The sequence below is a fragment of the Peromyscus leucopus genome, chromosome 15 (genome assembly GCF_004664715.2).
Source record: "Peromyscus leucopus breed LL Stock chromosome 15, UCI_PerLeu_2.1, whole genome shotgun sequence".
NCBI classification, from domain to species: Eukaryota; Metazoa; Chordata; class Mammalia; order Rodentia; family Cricetidae; genus Peromyscus; species Peromyscus leucopus.
Genome location: NC_051076.1, coordinates 11,849,932 through 11,870,177, shown reverse-complemented (window position 1 = coordinate 11,870,177; position 20,246 = coordinate 11,849,932). Strand labels below are relative to the sequence as shown.

The 20,246-nt window shown below is 46.3% G+C and overlaps 1 protein-coding gene and 1 non-coding gene across 4 annotated transcripts in view; one reads left to right on the top strand and one right to left on the bottom strand.

The window, feature by feature from the left end:
• The window catches only part of Tgfb2 (transforming growth factor beta 2), an 87,866-nt gene that overhangs the window by 53,169 nt on the left and 14,451 nt on the right, over positions 1-20,246 (bottom strand). For 2 of the 3 annotated variants that reach the window (XM_028876730.2, XM_028876727.2), the window contains exon 2: positions 19,406-19,489. The exons of the other annotated variant lie outside the window; for it this stretch is intronic. In XM_028876730.2, coding sequence (XP_028732563.1) covers positions 19,406-19,489 — 84 coding nt within the window. The remainder of the gene's footprint in view (positions 1-19,405; positions 19,490-20,246) is intronic. 3 annotated transcript variants of the gene reach the window in all.
• Positions 4,960-5,090, top strand: LOC114698240. Its single transcript, XR_003735328.1, has one exon. It is a non-coding gene; the product is annotated as a small nucleolar RNA SNORA70 (small nucleolar RNA).

Sequence of the window (20,246 nt, the reverse complement as noted above, 5' to 3'; positions counted from 1 at the left end):
TTGCCTATCACTCATACACACACACACACACACACACACACACACACACACACACACACACACACACACACAGAGGCAGTTCAAAAAGTCTTTGTTTCTTGATGCAGATTGTTCTTTGCAAGGGGAGGGGAATTTTGAGAGATCCACGCTTTTCTGTCTTTCCTCTTGGGCCATTCCCAGAATCACTTGAAGACACCTGTTCCGGTGCATACTGACCAGCAGAGATGTCAGAATCTGCCGAAATGTGAATGTGAGCCCGTGCACGCAGTAGGAGTTGGGTGGGTGACAAACTCCCCAGTCTCACAGACGCCTGGTTTCTAAAGTTGAGATGAGTAGGTGAAAGAGAGACAGCGTGCCCTGGGTCGTACACTCCCAGGGGTTGCAAAGGAACACTCTCAGAAGAGTTCAGTGTGGTGCCCAAGGATGCCTTAGCATTGGGCTAGGAACAGGGAGTAATGGTTTTAAGACTTCATCTTCCACAACCAGACTTCTCTACCCAAAGGATAGCCAGTTCAGGTCAAGCCCGTCCCTTCACCTCTGTTCTCCCTGAACATTTGCAATCTGCAGTCATCCTTTGGGTGTGGTCTCCGTATCCCAGTCAGTGCTCATAGGACACAGCGGTACCGTGAGGCCCGAAGAGGAAAAACCTGACTGTCCACAAAGAAGAACCCTGACTCCTCCCTTTACTAAAGAAGTGCAAGCCACTTAGAAACAGGCACCAAGTCGGGGGGGGGGGGGGTGTCAGGGGTGAGCCATCACGTACCTTTGTGAATACAGCCCTGCTGAGCCTAAATGTGTGTCTTGGAGCACATCTCGGCCATGCTAAGGATGACTGCTCTTCCATGGACAACACTCACCAAAAAGCTTCACTTCACACCTTTGCTTTTAGAATTTTCCACCTCTAGCAAAAAATATTGCTTTTGGGGCGAGACTCAACCTAAGCAGAATCTTCCAAGGCAAAAGGACCAGTAGCTGAATAAGGGCTCCTGCAAGGGGCCTAGGGGAGGGAGGTCCTTCTGTTTATATTTCCACTCTCCTTGGAAGACAGCCCTGGCCCTGCAGGGGGTGGAGGAGCTCACAGGGCCTTGACCAACACTAAGGCTGCATTTTCACGAAAGCACTTCAAAGTGAGTTCAGGGTTTATTTTGTGGATAAATTAAGGATAATAATGGCAACCCAACCCGCACGAGTCTCCTTAACCTTGACTCATCAGGTTAAGGGATGAGATTTAACAAGGTACAAGGCAAGTCTTCTCTGGCACCTAGTGATTTCTTCTTCAATTTGAAAATAGTTCTTCCTTGCCCTCGTCCCAGTTGCCCCTCTGCATGTGTTCACACATTCATGCACATGCACATACACACATACACAGACATACACACACCTGTACACACACGCATATACACACATGCATGTACACACACATACACAGACACGCACACACACACCCAAAAGATCTCATTTGGTTGCTCTTACAGACACAGTGGTCAATGCAAACTTTTAAAATCCTGCCTCAATCCCACAATCCCTTTAAAATAAAAGACTTATTTTGTGTGTGTGCATTGTGTAAATGTGTGTGTGTGTATGCGAGTGAGAGTGTGTGCGTGTACATGTCCATGTGTGCCACACGGTGCATGTGTAGGTTGGAGGACAACAGGTAGGAGTGGCTGTCACTTTTCATCCCCTGTGTGGGGCCTGGGATGGAACTCAGGTGGACAGGCTTCACAGCAAGTGCTTTTACCCACGGCGCCATCCTGCAGCTCCAACACTTGCTGTTCTTCTGCCATCAAGAGCCAGGCTGGCTCACACTTCCAGGGTTTTGCCTGTGAGCTTGTCATTGGTGCTAATGAAGATGTTGTATAGAAAAGTAAAGAGATTTAAGGCTTGAGATTCAGCATACATGGTTCTATCCCCAGTTCTACCACACACTGGTGTGGCCCTTAGCAAACAGCTTGACCTTTTACTCAGTATCCGGGAACCTAAGACTTTAACAACACCTGACTCCTCGGGCAGTTGGGAAGGTTTGGGAAAGGAAAACAATGGCCCGTTCGGCTCTGCTTCATGCATTAGTTATTGGCACTGCTGGCCCTAAACCAGCTGTGCTAACATAGAGCTCAGAGCAGCACAGGGTTAACAATGGGTCATACTCGTGACTTGCCTGCATGTTCTCCCTGTATGGAGGAGGGTTCAGCAGAGTCTACCTTACAGACAGTGAGGATAAAGTAGAGCCACCAAAGCAAAATATTGAGCACTGTGTCCGGCACATGGCAAACACCCCAAGTGGTTTACTCTGTCATCTCCTTGTAGGTCCCGAATTGTCAGCAAAGGGATTGTTTGTGGCAAATCTTTGTTTATCTTCCCAGGGAATTCCCACTTAAACATCCCTCTGATCACAGAAGCCCCGTAGCCAGCCGTCCAACCAGCCCCTATCCTACTTAGCTCTGCTCTTCATCTCAGAAAAGGAAAAAAAAAATCTGTTAAATATTCCACTCACAAGGTAACAGGCCTGGAATGTGCGGCATCTCAGGCGGAGCTCAGTTGTGTCTTGGCACCAGATACACACACTCTGCAGCCTGGGGCCAAACTACATTTGGCCACTTTGTACAATTCAAATAAAGATACTGAAAATCTTCCAGCTTATAAACATCTGTACTGTTTGCTAATCAGAGGACTTAATGTTTAAAAAAAAAAAAGTCATCTAACGAGAACTGCGCATACGGTTTACTCCTTTTAGCTGCAGACCTTAGCATATTCATAGTTAATGTTACCTATTTCCAGAGAGGAATCTCTTTCTTCAAATGTTTAGACCTGGGCAATTTTCTTCCCAGCGTTTATGCTCTGATTCATAAATGACACTGAAGTTTTGGGTGACACGATTGGTCATGGACTTGACCTTCTGCTTAATGGGAAGTGAATGACAACAGCATCTTTGGTGGATGGGTGTCATGGCTCTGCCACTTAATCGTCTGAAAAAAGTAGTTTAGCCTCTCTCTGCCTTGGTTTCTCCAAAAGAGAAATTAAGAAAACACAAATCTTATGAATGCTAGCATCAAACAAATCGAAGTCTCCAAAATGCTGGCCACAGAAAGTACTCCATAAGCATTTCTGTTACTGCTGAGCAAATACCAAGTGTGGATAAAAGGAATGCAGCAGGTTCTCAGCCAAAGGTAGCTGGTTCCTCAAGTCAAAGTTTTTAGATGCAGTGGGATGTTGCCAAATGAATTCAATGCACATAAAGGAAGGTGTAAACCATATTGTAATATGGTCTGTGAACATTTATCCTGGTCTTCCCTAGCTTAGATCAGACACACACACACACACACACACACACACACACACACACACACACACTTGGAAAAGGGAGACCTTTCCATGGATCTCCAGTTGCCTTCTGGATATTAACCCCAGAAGCTTAAAATAAAAGACTTTGAGGAAGAATTAGGAACACTGACAATGGGCATTAGGGAGGAAGGAAGGAAGGAAGGAAGGAAGGAAGGAAGGAAAGAAGGAAGGAAGGAAGGAAGGAAGGAAGGAAGGAAGGAAGGAAGGAAGGAAGGAAGAAAGGAAGGAAGGACCCATCTCACAAGGCTGCAGAAAATGTTGCATCCTTTCTCTGCTTTCACAATGCTAGGTACCAGTGCCGCCAGCTGTCCCCTGTGGGTGGCAGGTCACACTTCAGTGACTGCTGGGTGACGAGTGGACTGCCAGCAGACATCCTTCTGGAGGGGCTGGGACTTCCCAGGAGGGTAGCCACAACACGCACACCATAGAAACCCATGAAGGCTTTCCCACAGCTCTCCTTTCCTTGCCTTCTCCTCAGCCGGCCTCACCCATTCCGCCCAGGTAATCACAATGTATTCCCTAACCGGTAGGAAATGCTAGCAAAACCAAATGCATTCCTAATGAATGAAAATGGAGGAGGTGGTGACCAGCAGATGCCTTAGTCAGCACTTACTTTAACAACGATGTGGGAGAGAGCAGAGCAGCATCAGTCAGAGAGAAGATGCTTTTAATTCAGTGACACCTTCAGGGACTGCAGACTACATCTTTCCACCCTGTTATCCGAGGGTCTGGGGAGAGCTTTCCTCAGCCACAGACACACATGTACTGGGCAGGTCTCAGCTTCCCAGGGGTCCTAGGCAGAGAAGCATGGGCCAGAAAAGAGTAGGACTTTTGTTCGTTCCTTGAAGGAGGGTAAGTGCCTCCCAGTATGGAGTATATTAGAGTGAAGAGCACAGGACTGAATGAATCACAGGCTGAGACGGGGTGGGGGTGGGGGTGGGGAGGGATGTCCTTGTGGTTAACCACATTTTCCTGGGGATTTTTATTGATTGCTGTTGTATTGAAAGGGACATGACTCAAAGGTACCCTAGCCACAGTCTTACAAAGCACTGGGTTCTACTGGAATTCAGTGGCTGTGGATGTCATGAGCCACAGTGTGGGGTGGGAAAAAGTTTGCTGGCGTCACAGATAGCTGCTTCTCTCCTCTGACTGCTGATGAACAGGCAGGCTTTTCCCTTTCTTTCTTGTTTTGAGGCCATAACTGATCTCTGTGCAGGCAGACACTGGGCTCTCTGAATGTTAGCAGTGCTTTCTCTTACAAGTTGGTTTTATCTGCCAGTCATCTTCCCTGTATGTTCACACTGTGCTGTGCCTATAAACCTACTTATTTTTTTAAAAAAAATCTAGTCGGGCGGTGGTGGCACATGCCTTTAATCCCAGCACTCGGGAGGCAGAGCTAGGTGGATCTCTGTGAGTTCAAGGCCAGCCTGGTCTACAAAGTGAGTTCCAGGAAAGGCACAAAACTATACAGAGAAACCCAGTCTCAAAAAAACAAAAACCAACAACAAAAAAATCTGCAATATGTACAATAGTTCTTTTACACGTCTATCTCCACAAAAAGGAGGTAAGCTACTTGAAGGCAGGGGTAGTAAGATGGTGATATCAGGAAGAACAAAAATTCTGCAGTTAAGCCAATCAAGTCTCTTTCCTCCCAGGGGCCTGGTGTGCGGTGGACACTCACAGCAGCCTCCTTAGGAATGTATGCAGCCTGTTGCCTATGTGGATGGCTCTAAGCGACCTTGGAGACATTTTTCTGGTGGCTATTGATGTCTCTGATCTCAGTGGCAGGCATGTAAAGTATGCAGGGTGCCTTAGGGAAGCCCCAGGGTTCACAGGATTCACATTAGCCAGGTCATCCTGTCCATCTGCAGCACCAAGCTGTAGATGAAGGAGCATGCAATTGAGGCCCTGCGTAAAGCCAAGTTCAAGTTCCCTGGCAGCTGGAAGATCCATACCTCAAAGAAATGAGGCTTCACCAAGTGTAATGCGGATGAATCTGAAGACACATAGTAGCTAAGAAAAGGCTCATCCCTGATGACTGTGGGGTCCAACAATTCCCAGGTGGAACCGTGGACTCTTGGATGAGTGGTGGGCCTTGCACCCCTTGGGGCTTCCCTGTGCTCTCATACACCACACCAAATCATATTCAGTAATAAATCCCACATCCTAAGAGGACAGCAGCAGCAGCAGCAGCAGCAGCAGCAGCAGCAGCAGGAGCACCAGTGATTTGGAGCATGGCACCTGAGAGGGGCTTTGCCCACTGGACAAGAGGAGTGCAGACACTCGTGCTTTAGCCCAGGAGGTGGGACCTTTGTACCTTTCTGCTTGAGACCTGTGTTCTTCTTCCAAGCAAGTGGTCTTCCCACAACACAGCGCATGGATGGTGAGAATGGACTGAATAAATGAGACAAAACTTCCCAGGTTGAGACTTTCAGGGACATTCCATACAGAACTTAAGACGAGAGGTTAAAGGAGCGAGAGAGACAGTTTAGTGTGCCATCCACTTGGGGCAAGAAGGAGGAGGCTCTAGAAGTGAGAGCCATTGTTTACAAGCTTCTGGACCTGAGTTCAGTCCCTGGTACCCATGTGAAAAGCTGCGTGTGACTAAGCGGACCTGTAACCCCAGTGCCCCAGGGAAGTGGAGACAGGAGTCTAGGCTTCAGGCTCAGTGAAAGATACTATCTCAAGGGGAAAAGGTATGAGTGATAGAACAAACCACCCAGTCCTCCTCTGGCCTCTACACACAGCTACAGAGCATATACATGGAATTCACACACACACACACATACACACACACACACACACACACACAGCTTAAAAACATGGGCCATCTACTTGGAGAAACTTGGCTTTGACCAAGTTTTCTGAGGAAGCTGGGAGACGGGAAGACTGCCTCATTTGACATCCTCTCGAGACTGGCACACTTTTAACTGGACATGGTCCTGTTGGACTAGCTACAACACTGTTGTGTGGAAGAGTTCAGGAGCTCACTCTTCTGGCTTAACTGAAAGTCTAAGAATGCCACGCTTAGATGCTCTCCACCCACCATCCCAGGCCCCGGCAGCCACCATGTCCAGCAGCTACCAGGTCTCTTGGAATCTATGAATTTGACTGTTGTTGGATACCTCGACATGATATCTGCACCATTTTCCCCCTCACAGAAACTTGGACCTCTTCAGCTTTTCTATACTTTGACATCAGCCGCTCCTTTCACTGTCTATCAACTTGATGCTAAAACCATGGGCTGCAATGCCTACTTTTTCAATTGAATTCTCACAAGAGAAAAGCAAGAAAGCTAAGAGCTTCAACAGCGACCAGGAAATGAATAAAAGAAGGGCAATTTCTTCAGCCCTTACGAGGCTTGGAGCATTTCTGTGTGTTAGATCATTTTCTTCTTTAAAAGGCATTAAAAAGTGAGGTTTTAAAAAGCAAATCCTCACTTTAGAGAAAAGCAAAGTGGGGTTCTGAAAGCGTAGCAGGCTTGCTAGGCTGTAACCTGGTCTCCTCTATGCAAAACCTGCATTGTCTCGCTACTAGTTTGACTTAATTGTTGGTCGGTGAGTGGGTGGCTCCCTTCCTTGGCTTATTGACAGCAGGTTGGTGGTCAACAAACGAAAATGTTAGCATCTTCAAATTTGGAATGGAAGGACCACCTTCTGTTCCACAAAGCAAAAGAAACAGAGTCCCCGTTACCGACACTCATCTGTCTAGACAATGACTAAACAGGGTCCCTCCAGGGTTAGACTTGAGTTTCCTCTGTTCAGCCTGTTGGATATTTAGCAATTAAAAAAACAAGATTCAGAAAGAAAGGAAAAAAATAAAACGGTTTAAAGGCTGCAGTTCTGATCCAACCCCTCCCCCACTACCCAGAGAGTAGTTTAAAAGTCATTTCAACACAGGCTACATGTGGTAACAGTCTCAAGCAGAAATCAGATTGAGACAAAGGGGGCCCTAAAAATACTTGTGAAGTCTGGCCACAGATACAAGAACACAGGCCCAAGTGTCCCTTTATAGCCCTTGTGACAGCAACGTGAACTCGCTGAGGGAGCAGGGTCTCACCCAGGTATTCCTGCAGCTGGCGATGAGAAGCCACCAAAGTGTAGCCTCCCACTTTTCCTGCGGGCTGGGAAGTCGCTTCTCTCTGCTCCTTCTATGCCCTGGGGATGCTGAACTTTCCCTAACTTATAATAAGGAAAATACTACTTTTTTTTTCTTTGAGGAATGGCATGGGGATTTTGATTGAGATTACACTCAATCTATAAACTGCTTTTGCAGGGATGGTCATTTGACAATATTAACCAATCCATGAGCATGGGAGGCCTTTCCATCCTCTAGCGTATCCTTAATTTCTTTCTTGGGAGTTTTAAAGTTTTCATTGTTGAGGTCCTTTGCCTCCTTAGCTAGGTTTCCTGGAGGGTAATTTTTTTAAAGCTATCATGTATAGGAGTGTTTCCCTGATTTCTTTCTCAGTATGTTTATCATCGGTGTATAGAAAGTCTACTTACATGTTAAGTTTGTATCCTGCCTTTTGCTGAAACCATTAACTCTGACACAATGTCAAACTGCCTTCTAAATATTTACGTTTATACCTATAGACAATCTTATTCTTAGCCTTAAACTGAGAAGTCTTTCTGTCCATCCAGCAGGATGAACACAGAGACGCGTGGCTGTACAAGGTGCTAAGAATAAATAAAACAAATCAGGTGATTGTTGAGAGCTCAGCCCCAAACAAGTCATTTCTACCATCCCCTCTAAGGCTCAGGGACACTTCAAGAGAGGGGTGGAACTAATGTAAGAACTGAAAAATAGGGAGAAGCTAAGATGTCTTCTGGGCGAGACACTGCCATTCCAATCATGTGACCACCACAGCCGTGGGTGGATCTGCCCCAAAACAGGCCTATCATCAAGAGTCAGGCATGGACAGGGAAAGCGGGGGAGAGGGAAAAGAGGGAAAAGGAGAGGATGAAGGGGCCTAACTCCTACTGCTGACCTATTTGCTACTGATGAATTCAGAGAGGGGAAGTCATGGCCTTCAGTTGTTTATCTACTGCCCACTGCGCTGGGCTCTCCCGGATAGTTCCAATTCAATGGCCACATAGAAGGCCTTGGTTAAACTAAATGTTATAAAACACAATCAAAAGTATGAATGTGGAAGAGGGACCGGTAGGGATGAGGGAGGAGCATGGATAGAAATGGGAGGGAGATTCTAGGGCAGAGAATTAGAATACATTGCATACATGTATAAAACTGCAAATAACAAAATTAGTAAGAGAAAGGAAAATCCTACAGGGGGGGGGGGCCCGCGAGGGGGGGGGGGAAGGAAGTCAGTGTTCCTGCATCAAGGTGGAGATAGAGAATAACAGCCTCATGGTGATAAGATTTTTTTAAGCCTATTAATACTACTATATTTGGTGGACATAGCATTCCTCCCGGTAGGCAACTAGCTGGCCAGCCTGCCATGCCCGGAGAAATGAAAGCATCCTGTGACTAAAACCAGACCTCTCTCTCTTTTCCCCAGAAGTCCTCAGCACGGTGCACAGTACCTTTTCTATTAGAGTGCATATTTGCAAAATCCAGCCCCTGTCTCATTTAACAAATAGGTATTGGATGCCCGAATCTGCCACATTCCTTCCTGTGTGTGGGGTTGACAGGCTCAGCAGGGACTGTGATGGACATTTTTGAGTCCTGCTGGTTGATGGGTGCTGGTAGGAGACCCCAATCTTTTAGCAGGTGTTAGAAAATCAATGTGCTTTAAGCAAGTAGTGATTGCTGAAATTCACCTGGCTGAAAACAAAACAAGAAGAAAAAACAAAACACAGCTTTCTAGATAAAGGTAAGGATTTTATACCGCATACCGTAATTATTAACCAGGTAGGAGAGTAATAAGGGCTCATGCATCCTGCATCTAATGTGTAGGGAAAAAAAAATAGTTTTACTCTTCAAAGAACATGTATGACTCCCTGCTTCACTCTGATACCAGTGTTTGAACCCATGGGTTTCATAAGCTTATAAGAGAGATACACAGTATTTAAAAGAATGAAAAAGAACAGAAAAAAACCCACATCTTTCTCTTTGTTGGAAAAGAACGACTTCCTATACATGAGACAAGACAGCTCCCAGCCCCTGGGGTCTCTCTCTGTCATCTCACTCCTACAAACAAAATCTCACTTAAATTTGAAGTTTATCCCTGAAGGGAAAGCAGGTAATAGGATGACTCTGGAGTCAGGCAGCCCAAGTTTATGCTCTGGCTCTGCCATCTGCCATCTGTGTGACCGTGAGAAAAGGACACGTGATGTCTGTAAGCCTCTCCTTCCTGTCTATAAAGCAGGATAATAATGGTCATATATAGATAGGGCCAATACAGATATTAGCCCAGAGCCCAACTATTCAGCCACTGACTGTTAGCAGTATTGTTCATATTTTTGTTTACGTTCATGCGTCTATGGGTGCACGTGTATGTGTGTGTATGCAGTGACCATAGGAAACTCGGGTGTCTTTCCTCAAGTGCTGCCCACGTTTTTTATCTGACACAAACATGTTCTCTCATTGGCCTGGAGCTTATCTAGTAGGCTAGGTTGGTTACTGGGAGTCTAGGGATCTGCTTCCCTCCCACCCGCTCCAGTACTAAGTTACCCCCCATCCCCCAAACCCCCCCCCCAGAGCTAGGATTACAAGCACATACCACAGGCCTGGCTTTTTTTATGTGGGTTCTGGAGATCAAACTCAAGTGATCTTACAAGCCCTTTACAGCCTGTGCTCTCTCTCCTGCCCTTATATTAGTAGTAAAGACACAGTCCGCTCTTCTCATCCATCAGCATCCCACCCTAGATGTCCTTTCTTCATGCAAATATGCCCTCAAAATAAAATACGGACAGCCGGGCAGAACCACACAGTTTTATTAGAAGCAGTAGGTATTCGTCCAAAACAGAGGCTCCCAGACCACCTGGGCAGCCTTTTGAAAGCTAAAGACACTGGGTCCCTCCACAGACAATTAACTGGGTCAGAACTTATCCAGATTGACACTAGCATGGGTAATGTAGGCTTCCCAGTTGATTTGGACGCACCGTGGAGGCGAGAACTCCTGAACTAGGGTTTCCATGCCAGGGCAAGTGGTTTTTACGTGTAAAGCTCAGTCACTGCATACCTGCTGGCCAACCATGCTGCTGATTCACCTTGTTCGGTTTCTGAAAAACAAACTTCTCTCTCCCCAACAACACTGCTAGAGTTAATGATCCTTGAAGTCACAGTGTTCTCAGATCCACTGGGAGCTACCTTCCTGGTTTCCCGAATATGGACAGTGGATGAAGAAAGTAGCTGTCAGTCTTGGGAAAACAAGCAACGTGGACATGGAAAAGCCCCCTGCTGCCGATGTGAGCACATAGGGAGTCAGCTCCACTTCAGAGCAAAGACACAATCCAACTGAATATTAGAAAAATATGCTCTGACCATTTAGAGTTCAGAAGGATCCAAAACCAATTTAGACTCCAGTTGGTGGACAAAGTTCACATTCAGCAAAACAGCTCCGGCAGTTGCATCATACACACAACAGGGCAATTCAGAAATACAGATGTCCAGCCATGTGCAAAACAATGCTTTCATTTTTTCTTCCCCTTCCCACCACTGACCCCGAGAGCAGGCTGGGGAAGCTTAGCATCTGCTGCTACTAAGAATAGGCTGTGCCGATGATTATCTATGAACTTGTAAGCAATATGCCACCTTGCACATTCAGGGGTCCTCACAGCAGAGAGCTGTCACTGCCACAGGGGTCACAACGGCAGAGGCCCTTGCCCGCCAGAGCAACTTTCCAGCTTGTTCACTGGGTACGCAGCTAAGAGTCTGACTCTAGGATCTGTACCTGAAGTGTCACTATCAGGAGACCAAAGTTCTAGACTCTAGAATCAAGAGGCTAACACGATACAAAAGCTAAGTCAGCAAGAAGGTCACAGGAGACATACGAGGAGAAGAAGAGCTGGCGCTCTCTAGCAAACTGCTGCCACCTGAGGACTCAGAGCTTCAAGGATAACTAGTCAGATCCTTGCTGTGGACAACCTCCACAGACACCTCCAGGCATGTCAGGACCAGGAAGGGAATCTAGGACCCTAAGGCAAGGGAGGTAAGCCTACTTCAGCATTTTTTCTGACAAACGCAAACTTCATACACCACATCAAGACGTGCCTCAGAAACCCGGTCCTTCCAGCCATACTTCCGCTACTGGCAAAACTCGTCTCCACTGGAGGAACAAGTCATTATGAAAATGAAGGGAAGCGACATGTCTGTCTATCTTTCTAACATCAGCCCACTCAGCATTCAGTCAGTCTCCCCTAAAATGCTCTTCAGAACTATACAGACTCAGCCACGATGTGGACTTAGTGCACATCCACAACATAGAAAAGCCTTCAACACTGGTGAAAACTTTCTCTCCTTCCCATCTCCTCCACTGACCCCGTGACAGCCAGTATCATTTGTTTAAAATGCTGGCTGTCCTCTTCTGCAGGCCAGTCCTAATGCATCCTCATTTTCTCCCTGTGCCCTCTTCTGACCCTTCTAAAATCAGATTTGGCCTTGTGACTTGTGGAATATGGGTGGGGACTGTCACCATGCTTAAGTTAGGGTCACCGAATGGAGATCTCCCAGAGCATAATATAGTCAACTCAGAAGGTGTACTATAACCATATGAATAGGAGATACATCTCTGCTGTGGGCCATTGGGATTGACAGCAGGGCTTTTGAGGTTGACTTCAAGCTTATAGAATAATACTGTATTTCAGATTCCAAACAACCAAAGCATACCATTACATGCATGTCTACAATAAATAGGCTAAATGCATCTTCCCAATGAACCAACTTTGAAAAATAAGCACTTCATATAATTCTGCAATTCTATTCTCCAGCCTCAGTCTTAAAAAAAAAAAAAAAAAAAAAAAAAAAAAAAAAAGATCTCTTGTAAACACACCTCAATTTTTCAAAGACTACAGGAAGCCTTCCTGGCTGCTTCACGACTCGTCAAGATGGCGGTCACGCAAGCTCACATGAAAGGACAAGTCTGCTTCCAGAGAACATAAAACACTTCCTGCTGCTGCCAGGTGGCCAAACTACAATCTTAAAGGTCATCTTTCAGGTTGCAAATATCATCTCCCCTTAGGAGCTATCCTTTCCCTAAGCCATGTTAGGCAATTCTTTTGGCCTCTGGATGCCTTGCTTGAAACCAATTCCATAGGGTTGACCTTCGTTTGGGTTGTTTGGTTTGGTCTGCCTGACTTCCTCACTAGGTTCTAGATTCCCTGAAAGTGGGGTCTGTGCTAGTTAGCTGTAATTGTCAACTTGGTACAGCCTGGAGTCACTTGAGAGGAGAAGCTCAGTTGAAGAATTACCTAGACCAGACAGGAACGTCTGGGAGATAATGCCTTGCCTGTCAACTGCTGGGGGAGGGCCCAGCCCACCATTGGTGGCATTATCTATAGGCGAGATCCTGCACTGTACAAAACTAGCTAAACATGAGCCTGTGAGGGAGCCTGCGAAGCAGCATTCCTCCGTAGTTTCTGCTTCAAGTTCCTGCCTTGGGTTCTTGCCCTGACTACCCTCACTAATGGACTGTGACCTGGAAGCAAATAAATCCTTTCCTCCCCTAAGTAGCTTTTGTCCATGGTACTCGTTACAGGAACAGAAGAGAAACTGGGAGAATCTGTGCTATACTCCTACACACTACATATGCCATCTGCACACTCAATTGATAATTCTTGTTCAGATAAAGGGATGAAATCAGCCTCCCAGTGTGAAGGCTTGCTGTTCAGAACTTAAGAATTAAAAAGCAAAATCCAGCCCAACAGAAATCTTTTTGAGCACTAAGAGGCATGGCTTTACACATTGCTTAACTTAAATACTGACTTTGATATTTAAACCAAGGCATTTCCATTTCAATTTCTTATATTGGACTCAGCTGGACAGATCAAAAAATTTGAGAGACTAGCTTTCTCCTGCGCACAGGGAAAGGTAGAATGCCATCCTTGGAGGTTAAGGTATGGTCACCTATGAGTTCAGTGCTCTGTGTCCCTGGCCACTGAGTCAAAGGGGACTATTACTAAACATTACAGCAAGCACATACTCCAATAGCTGCCACTTCCTGTTTGTCACTACAGGATGGGAGAGCCAGGGGATGGATATTTTCACACACAGAGGGCTGCCAAAATGGTTTCTTGTCAGAAAGGAAGAAGGTGAGTTACTAATTACTCAGAATTACTAATTAAAAGCAATCAGGGGCAGTGAGATAGCTGAATAGGTAAAGGCACTCACAGCCAAGCCTGACAACCTGAGTTCAATACCCGATTCCATATAGTAAAGAGGAGAGAACTGACTTCCACACTGACCATATGCACACTTGTGGCACCTGCACGCCCCTCCCCCTACCATACATAAAAATAAAGATGGCTTCCATGCACACATGCACAAATGTTCACGGCCCTTGAGCTTATGAACAGTGTCATCATGGCATAGGTGTACATGGAAGAATTCTTGGAAGATCTCACTCCCATGCCTTATAAAGATCTTGCTGGCCAGGTGGTGGTGGTGCACGCCTTTAATCCCAGCACTCGGGAGGCAGAGGCAGGCGGATCTCTGTGAGTTCGAGGCCAGCCTGGTCTACAGAGCAAGATCCAGGACAGGCACCAAAACTACAGAGAGAAACCCTGTCTCGAAAAAAAAAAAAAAAAGATCTTGCTGGACTTCCTGCTTCTGCCTGGGCTACTGTGTACTCCATTCTCAACTGAACAGCCGTAGTAAACCTTTCGTAGAACTACCCTGTCTTCAGAGGAAAAGCCACAGCTCTTCACTGGCCAATGGGATCCTGCATGAACCCCACCCCCCCATCCTCCTATTCTTATCCCCTAGGATACTTTGATAATCCTAAAACATGCCAGGGACAGTCAGGCTGCTTCCTGTGCAGTGACGCTCCTCCCACACAGCCACTCCGATCTCCTTCCAGTTTCTGCTTAAACACTGTCTTCTTTGGGTTGGGGATTTAGCTCAGTGGTAGAGCGCTTGCCTCGCAAGCACAAGGCCCTGGGTTCGGTCCTCAGCTCCAGAAAATTAAAAAAAAAAAAAAAATACTGTCTTCTTAAACAACACTTCCATGCCCCGACTACGTGAGAACGTTACTCATCCCTGCATCTCCCCAAACTTGCCCTACTCATGTTCTCCGGAACATTTCTCAGATTGCGTCCTCTCCTTTACTCTGTAGTATTGATTGTCTTCCACCACCAGAATCAAGATCTCAAAAGGAAGAGCAGAGACTCAGTAAGTGCTGGTGAATAAATTAGTGTCTCGTAAGTATCTCTTCTGTTTCCCCCAGACTGCTGCAAGCATTAGACATTTACTTGAGGATTCTATTGATGCCTGTAGTTACTGTAGAGATCTTCCCATTAAAGCCTGGTTGGGGAGTAAAATTAACCCTCTCGGCTCTTCTTCTCACACCTCAGTAGTGAGGTAAGTCATGAGAGGAGAACTGGGCAGTTCTCGAAACAGTATGATGACCAAAAAGAGAAGTAAAACCAGTACTGAAATTGTCCTATTAGAGGATAAGATTCAGAGAGCTGGGTGGTTCAAAACTCACACCAGAATCCTGGGGCGCACAAGCTGCACAAGTCAAATCATGACGATACTTTCTGAGCTTGGTCAGATTCTCACCTACTTTAAGACAAATAGCATTTGGAAAGTGAAAACCTCAGTACCAGAAGACACTTAGTTTGGTCCAGACAGTGGAGTTCACATTCGTTGTTGGCTAAAGAGGTAGTTCAGTGGTTAGAGTGCTTGCTGCTCTTGCAGAGGAGCCGTGTTTGGTTCCCAGCACTCATATAGCAGCTCCTAACTGTCATAACTCCAGTTCCAAGATTCAAGAGCCTCTTCTGTTCTCCTTGGCCACTGCATGCACATTGTGCACACATACACACACATACACACACACACACACACACACACACACGCACGCACGCACGCACACACACACACACACACACACACACACACGCACGCACGCACGTGCAGGAAAAAAAAGACAAAAAATAAACTAATACACATAAAATAAAAAAGAAGGCACTGGAATGAAGGGATTCCTCCCTTGTCTGATGCCAAGATGCTACTTACCCCATGTGCCCAATTCACTTCCCTGTGCACTCAAGGAAGGCCCTTCCCTACGGCAGACAAGGAGCAAGGACTCTGCATGATACTAGCAGTAACAGGTCTACCTCATTGTTTGTAGGTACTTTGGAAAACGGGAGGCACATAGTGAGAGCTCTGAATGGGCTCTGGATTCAGGGGCCCTCCCTTGCAGCAGCAGCTGATCAAACAGAGGCCCTGCTGGATCTGAAGCCTTCCACATGGGCGTCTGTGAGTAAACAGACGTGCATCATCAGAGCATCCACTGGCTCTCACAGCTGCAAACTTCAGTGACATCAGGAGCACCTGCAGTCTGTTTAGAGCATGCAACCCCCCAGCTAACCCCACCCAGTGCTTCTGACTCTGCTGGTCTGGGACAGGCCCAAGGAAGCTGCTTTGTAAGACACCTTGGGACATACATAGACAGGCTATGCTTTGAATGCCACCTTTCAATCTTTGTTTTTTAAGATGTGTTGATTTGATTTTATGTGTGTGAGTGTTTTGCCTACCTGTGTGTTTCTGCACTATGTTTGTGCTCAGTACCTTGGAGGCCAGAAGAAGTAACAGATCCCCTGGAATTGGAGTTACTGATGGTTGTGAGCCCCTGGGTGGTGACTGGGAACCCAAACTGGGGCCTCTGAAAGAGCAGCAAGGGCTCTTAACCCCTAACCATCTCTTCAGCCCCCATCTTTAAATCTTAATGGAGTCACTGAAAAACCTTGTACTAAATCCTTAAATAATGAGTCCATCCTTGTGACTGTTAATCTAGGCATTCATTAAGAGACTATCAGCTATCTCTACTGCTTATCTAAGTTTGGAATTCCAGTTCCTTCCTTCCTCCCTCCTCCCCCCTCACTTTCTCCTCCCTCCCTCCCTCCTCCCTCCCTCCCTCCCTCCCTTCCTCCTTCCTTCCTTCCTTCCTTCCTTCCTTCCTTCCTTCTTTCCTCTCTTGCTTCCTTCTTTTAGACAGAGTCTAGCCCAGGCTAGCCTCAAACTCGTGATTCTTCTGCTTCTGCTTTCCTAGTGCCAGGATGATAGACATGGTTCCTCCATGCCCAGCCACCTCTATAATTAGGCACATCCAATCTTTTGACATTGCAAAAAGATGTTATCTACAAAGTTCACGCTTGGGAAACACACAATTGGATTTTTAAACATTGCAAAAAAAAATCACATAAAGTTTTAAGTATGTTTGCGTTTAGCTGCATCCATAGCCATCCTCAGCCATGTATAGCCTAAGTGACAGACAGATTTGTGGGCAACCAAGCTTTTATGCTTAGGCAGGTTAACCTTTCCTTTAGTTATTATTGGGGATGACGGACTCAGCACAAGAAAATGGTTCTTCAAGATCATAGTCTGTGACAGCATGGGAATAACACAGACTGCTTGAGGAAGCATCAAGTAGGTCAACCTGTCACCAATGTCAGACCCCTACAGGTCACCAGCACCCATATTACCTGGTAAAGAAAGGAAGAGGCACCCCAACCCACTGCTGCTATCTGCTCCCTGCATCTCCTTGGAATGGAGGGATAGTTCAAACAAAGTGATAGGGATGGCTCTTGAGCTGCTCCACACAGGCTGCTTCACTGAATGAGTGTTTGAATCACAGGCATGGAGAGAAATTCACTCGGATCCCGGATGCTTGCACCTGGCAGGCATTCATGTTTTTACTCAGTTACTATTTCTAAGACAAAATAAAAGCAGAGCGCACTACACAGAAATCTGACCTCCCCCCCACCCCCACCGTGTGTGTGTGTGTGTGTGTGTGTGTGTGTGTGTGTGTGTGTGAGAGAGAGAGAGAGAGAGAGAGAGAGAGAGAGAGAGAGAGAGAGAGAGACTCATGACCAACTCTTTTGAGACAGGGTCTCTCTTTGGTCTGGAGCTCACCAATTTGCTAGAAGGGTTGACCATTGAGGCCCAAGGATCCCTTGTCTCCAACTTCATGGATTACAAGTGTGCCATTATGCCTGGCACTTCCTCGTAGGTTCTGGGGATTGAACTCAGGTCCTCCTGAGTAGGAGGCAAGTGCTTTATTGACTGAGCCATTTCCTGGCACCCTGTTAAGGGGTCTGGCCTGGAAGACCTCAGAGGGGTCTGCCACGTGGGGTGGGAAAGCCTCCCAGTGTATGGGAACCTAGCCAAGTCTGTGCCTCATGCCCTCCTTTACCCTCAGAGATGTTCAGGACAAAACCAGATTCCCCAAGGAGTGCTGGGGTTTCGTGTGTCATATTCACTAAAGGAAGAGGAAAGCTCTAGGCAACTGCTAACTGAAAACAACTTCAACAAAACAGGAGAATCCAGGGAGAAAAACTACTCCAGGAACCAGGAAAGGGCTTGGCCTGCTTGCTGGGCAGAAGGAGGAAAGTCACCTAAGGTAGGGAGGAAAGGAGTCACAAAATGAATGAGAGGAAAGCAGGAAGGAGTGACTTTGGAGCCTGTGGCTAGGGTGGAGCAAAGCCAGGTCACACCTGGATTCCAATGTCAGTGCCACTATCAGCCAGTTCTGGGACAAGGACAAGGAACTCACTCCTCCAAACCACAATTTCCTGAAGAAAGAAAAAAAGAAAGAGAGAGAGAGAAAAAGGAGACTGTCCCCCGGTCTCCTGTCATTAACCTGGTCTGAGAATGAGTGGTGTGACCTGGGTGACAGGGATGTGGAGGGGATTCGACAGAGGTCTGCCTTTACTCACTTGTTTGCATTTCCCCTTCCAAAACCCTGCTAGTGAGTGGCAGGAAATAGCACGTTTAACTCTGCTTTAGAAAGTGGAAGGAAATACAAATTCAGAACTTAGAAGTCAAATGGAATCTTGTCTCACACAGAGCTACCCCAGCACAGACTGAGCATTTTACTGTGTTTATTCCCATTGTTCCCTCGAGCCACGTGAGGCCTTCAACACCAAAATACAGTGATAAACACACACTCTTAACAGAACTGGGGCTACTGTTTTGTTTTGTACTAGAAAACCTGAGCTCCGGCCACTCTAAGTCACAGTAGTTCCTAAGAAGCGAGGCCAGGCATGTCAAGTTGCAAAACAGGAGAGCCAGAGAATTAGGCTTCCGTCAGGGCAGTAAAACCATCCCCTCTGGGTCAATGCAGGACCTCCACATACATTTCAGGAGTCCTACCTCACTTGGTCTGTTTCTTTCTTCCTGTGCATGGCTCAGGGACAAGTCAGCCACTGAATTCCTGGAGTGTTGGCTCTCTGAAATCTTTTTTGTGGACTCACTGCCCAGAACACAGTAGGCATTCAATCAATGCTAAGGGAACAGGTGATGCTCTGAATCAGAAGGCAGCAGACACCTGTGGGTTTGGTGACCCTCATTCTAATAGGTGGAGCTGAGGGGCTTACACTTGGTCTCCAGGTTCAGGTAACTGAGGGACTAACCTACGACAAGTCATTTTCTCATGTAACAATGAAGGTTAGAGGTCACAACATCAACATGACTCACCCAGGAGCTTCCCTCTGTCACTTTAAGGGGAGGATCTCCTTTCATTTTGGTTTAGTACAAGGAACATTAATTAAACTACACTGTGTCAAAAATAGGAACGCAGACACAAATAAACTCTGCAAAAGGAACCTCCCATTAACATCCAGGCCTTACTAGATCTTGGGCCCTTCAGAAAATGGCCTCTGCTGGGATCAAAGGATCAATACTTTAAATCCCTCTGTGATCCCTGGCACACACAGCTCACACCTGGTAGTCATTCTTGCACATGGGGCAGTGTGTCACTTCCAAGCTAGTCATCAGTTCTTCTCATGAAACCGACTAGAAAATTCCAGGCACTTTGGTGACTGCTCACCTACAAGCTGTTTCTCAAAATCCGGTCTCCCCTCTGACCAGTTCCCCACTGGAGACAGACACAAAAGACTTGCTATCGCCATGTCAAAGGAGGAAGAAAGTGGACAAGTATACTCACCAAGGTACCCACAGAGCACCTGGGACTGTCTGGAGCAAAAGCTGCCCCCTGAGCCAGAGGGTGTTGTAACAACTGGGCAGACAGCTAGGGGTTTTAAAAAGCAGTCATTAGCTATTTTACTGAAGACATGCCCAGCCCAGAACTACATCTAAGATTCCAAGTGGAAAAGGGACTTGCTGGCTAGTCTTACCATCCCCCCACACCACCCCTCAAAATAGCAGGCATCTGATAACCAGGGCAGGACATTGAACACTCAAACGCTTCGCTCCCACCCCTGATTTCTAGTCCCTGATCTCTTGTTATGCCTTACCCAGCAGCCCACATTGCTCAGTGCAATTGTCCTTTTGACATGCTCTCGTAATAAAACAACAATTTACAATTTATATACTGAACTGGGGAAAAGTAATACCTTGAATTATACTAAGGATGAATAAGAAAGGTCTTGACCCCCTTGGACAAAAGAGTCTATTGTTCAGAACAAAGCTTGAGTCTTTGTTTGGCTGGCCAATCTTAAAAACCACCTGTCCTCATTTTTCACCCACATATGAAACCCCTTTCACGTTTGGGTCAGAAATCCTAGGGCTTGTTGATTTAGAGCTATGGGCCTACAATTTCAAAAGTTAGCACGTTTTGAAAGAGATTAAACATGTCTTCCTTAGAGCTGGACTACTGGGATACTTTTGTGTTTAACAGAATGGCAACTAGGTCAACATGTTGCTGCCTTATTCTTAGAGGAAGAAAACGCACTGGAAAAACTAAAAAAAAAAAAAAAAAAAAACAAAAAAAAAAACACATGGACGGACTTGTGTATATCAAAGGGAAGAGGAAAGAAACATTGCTG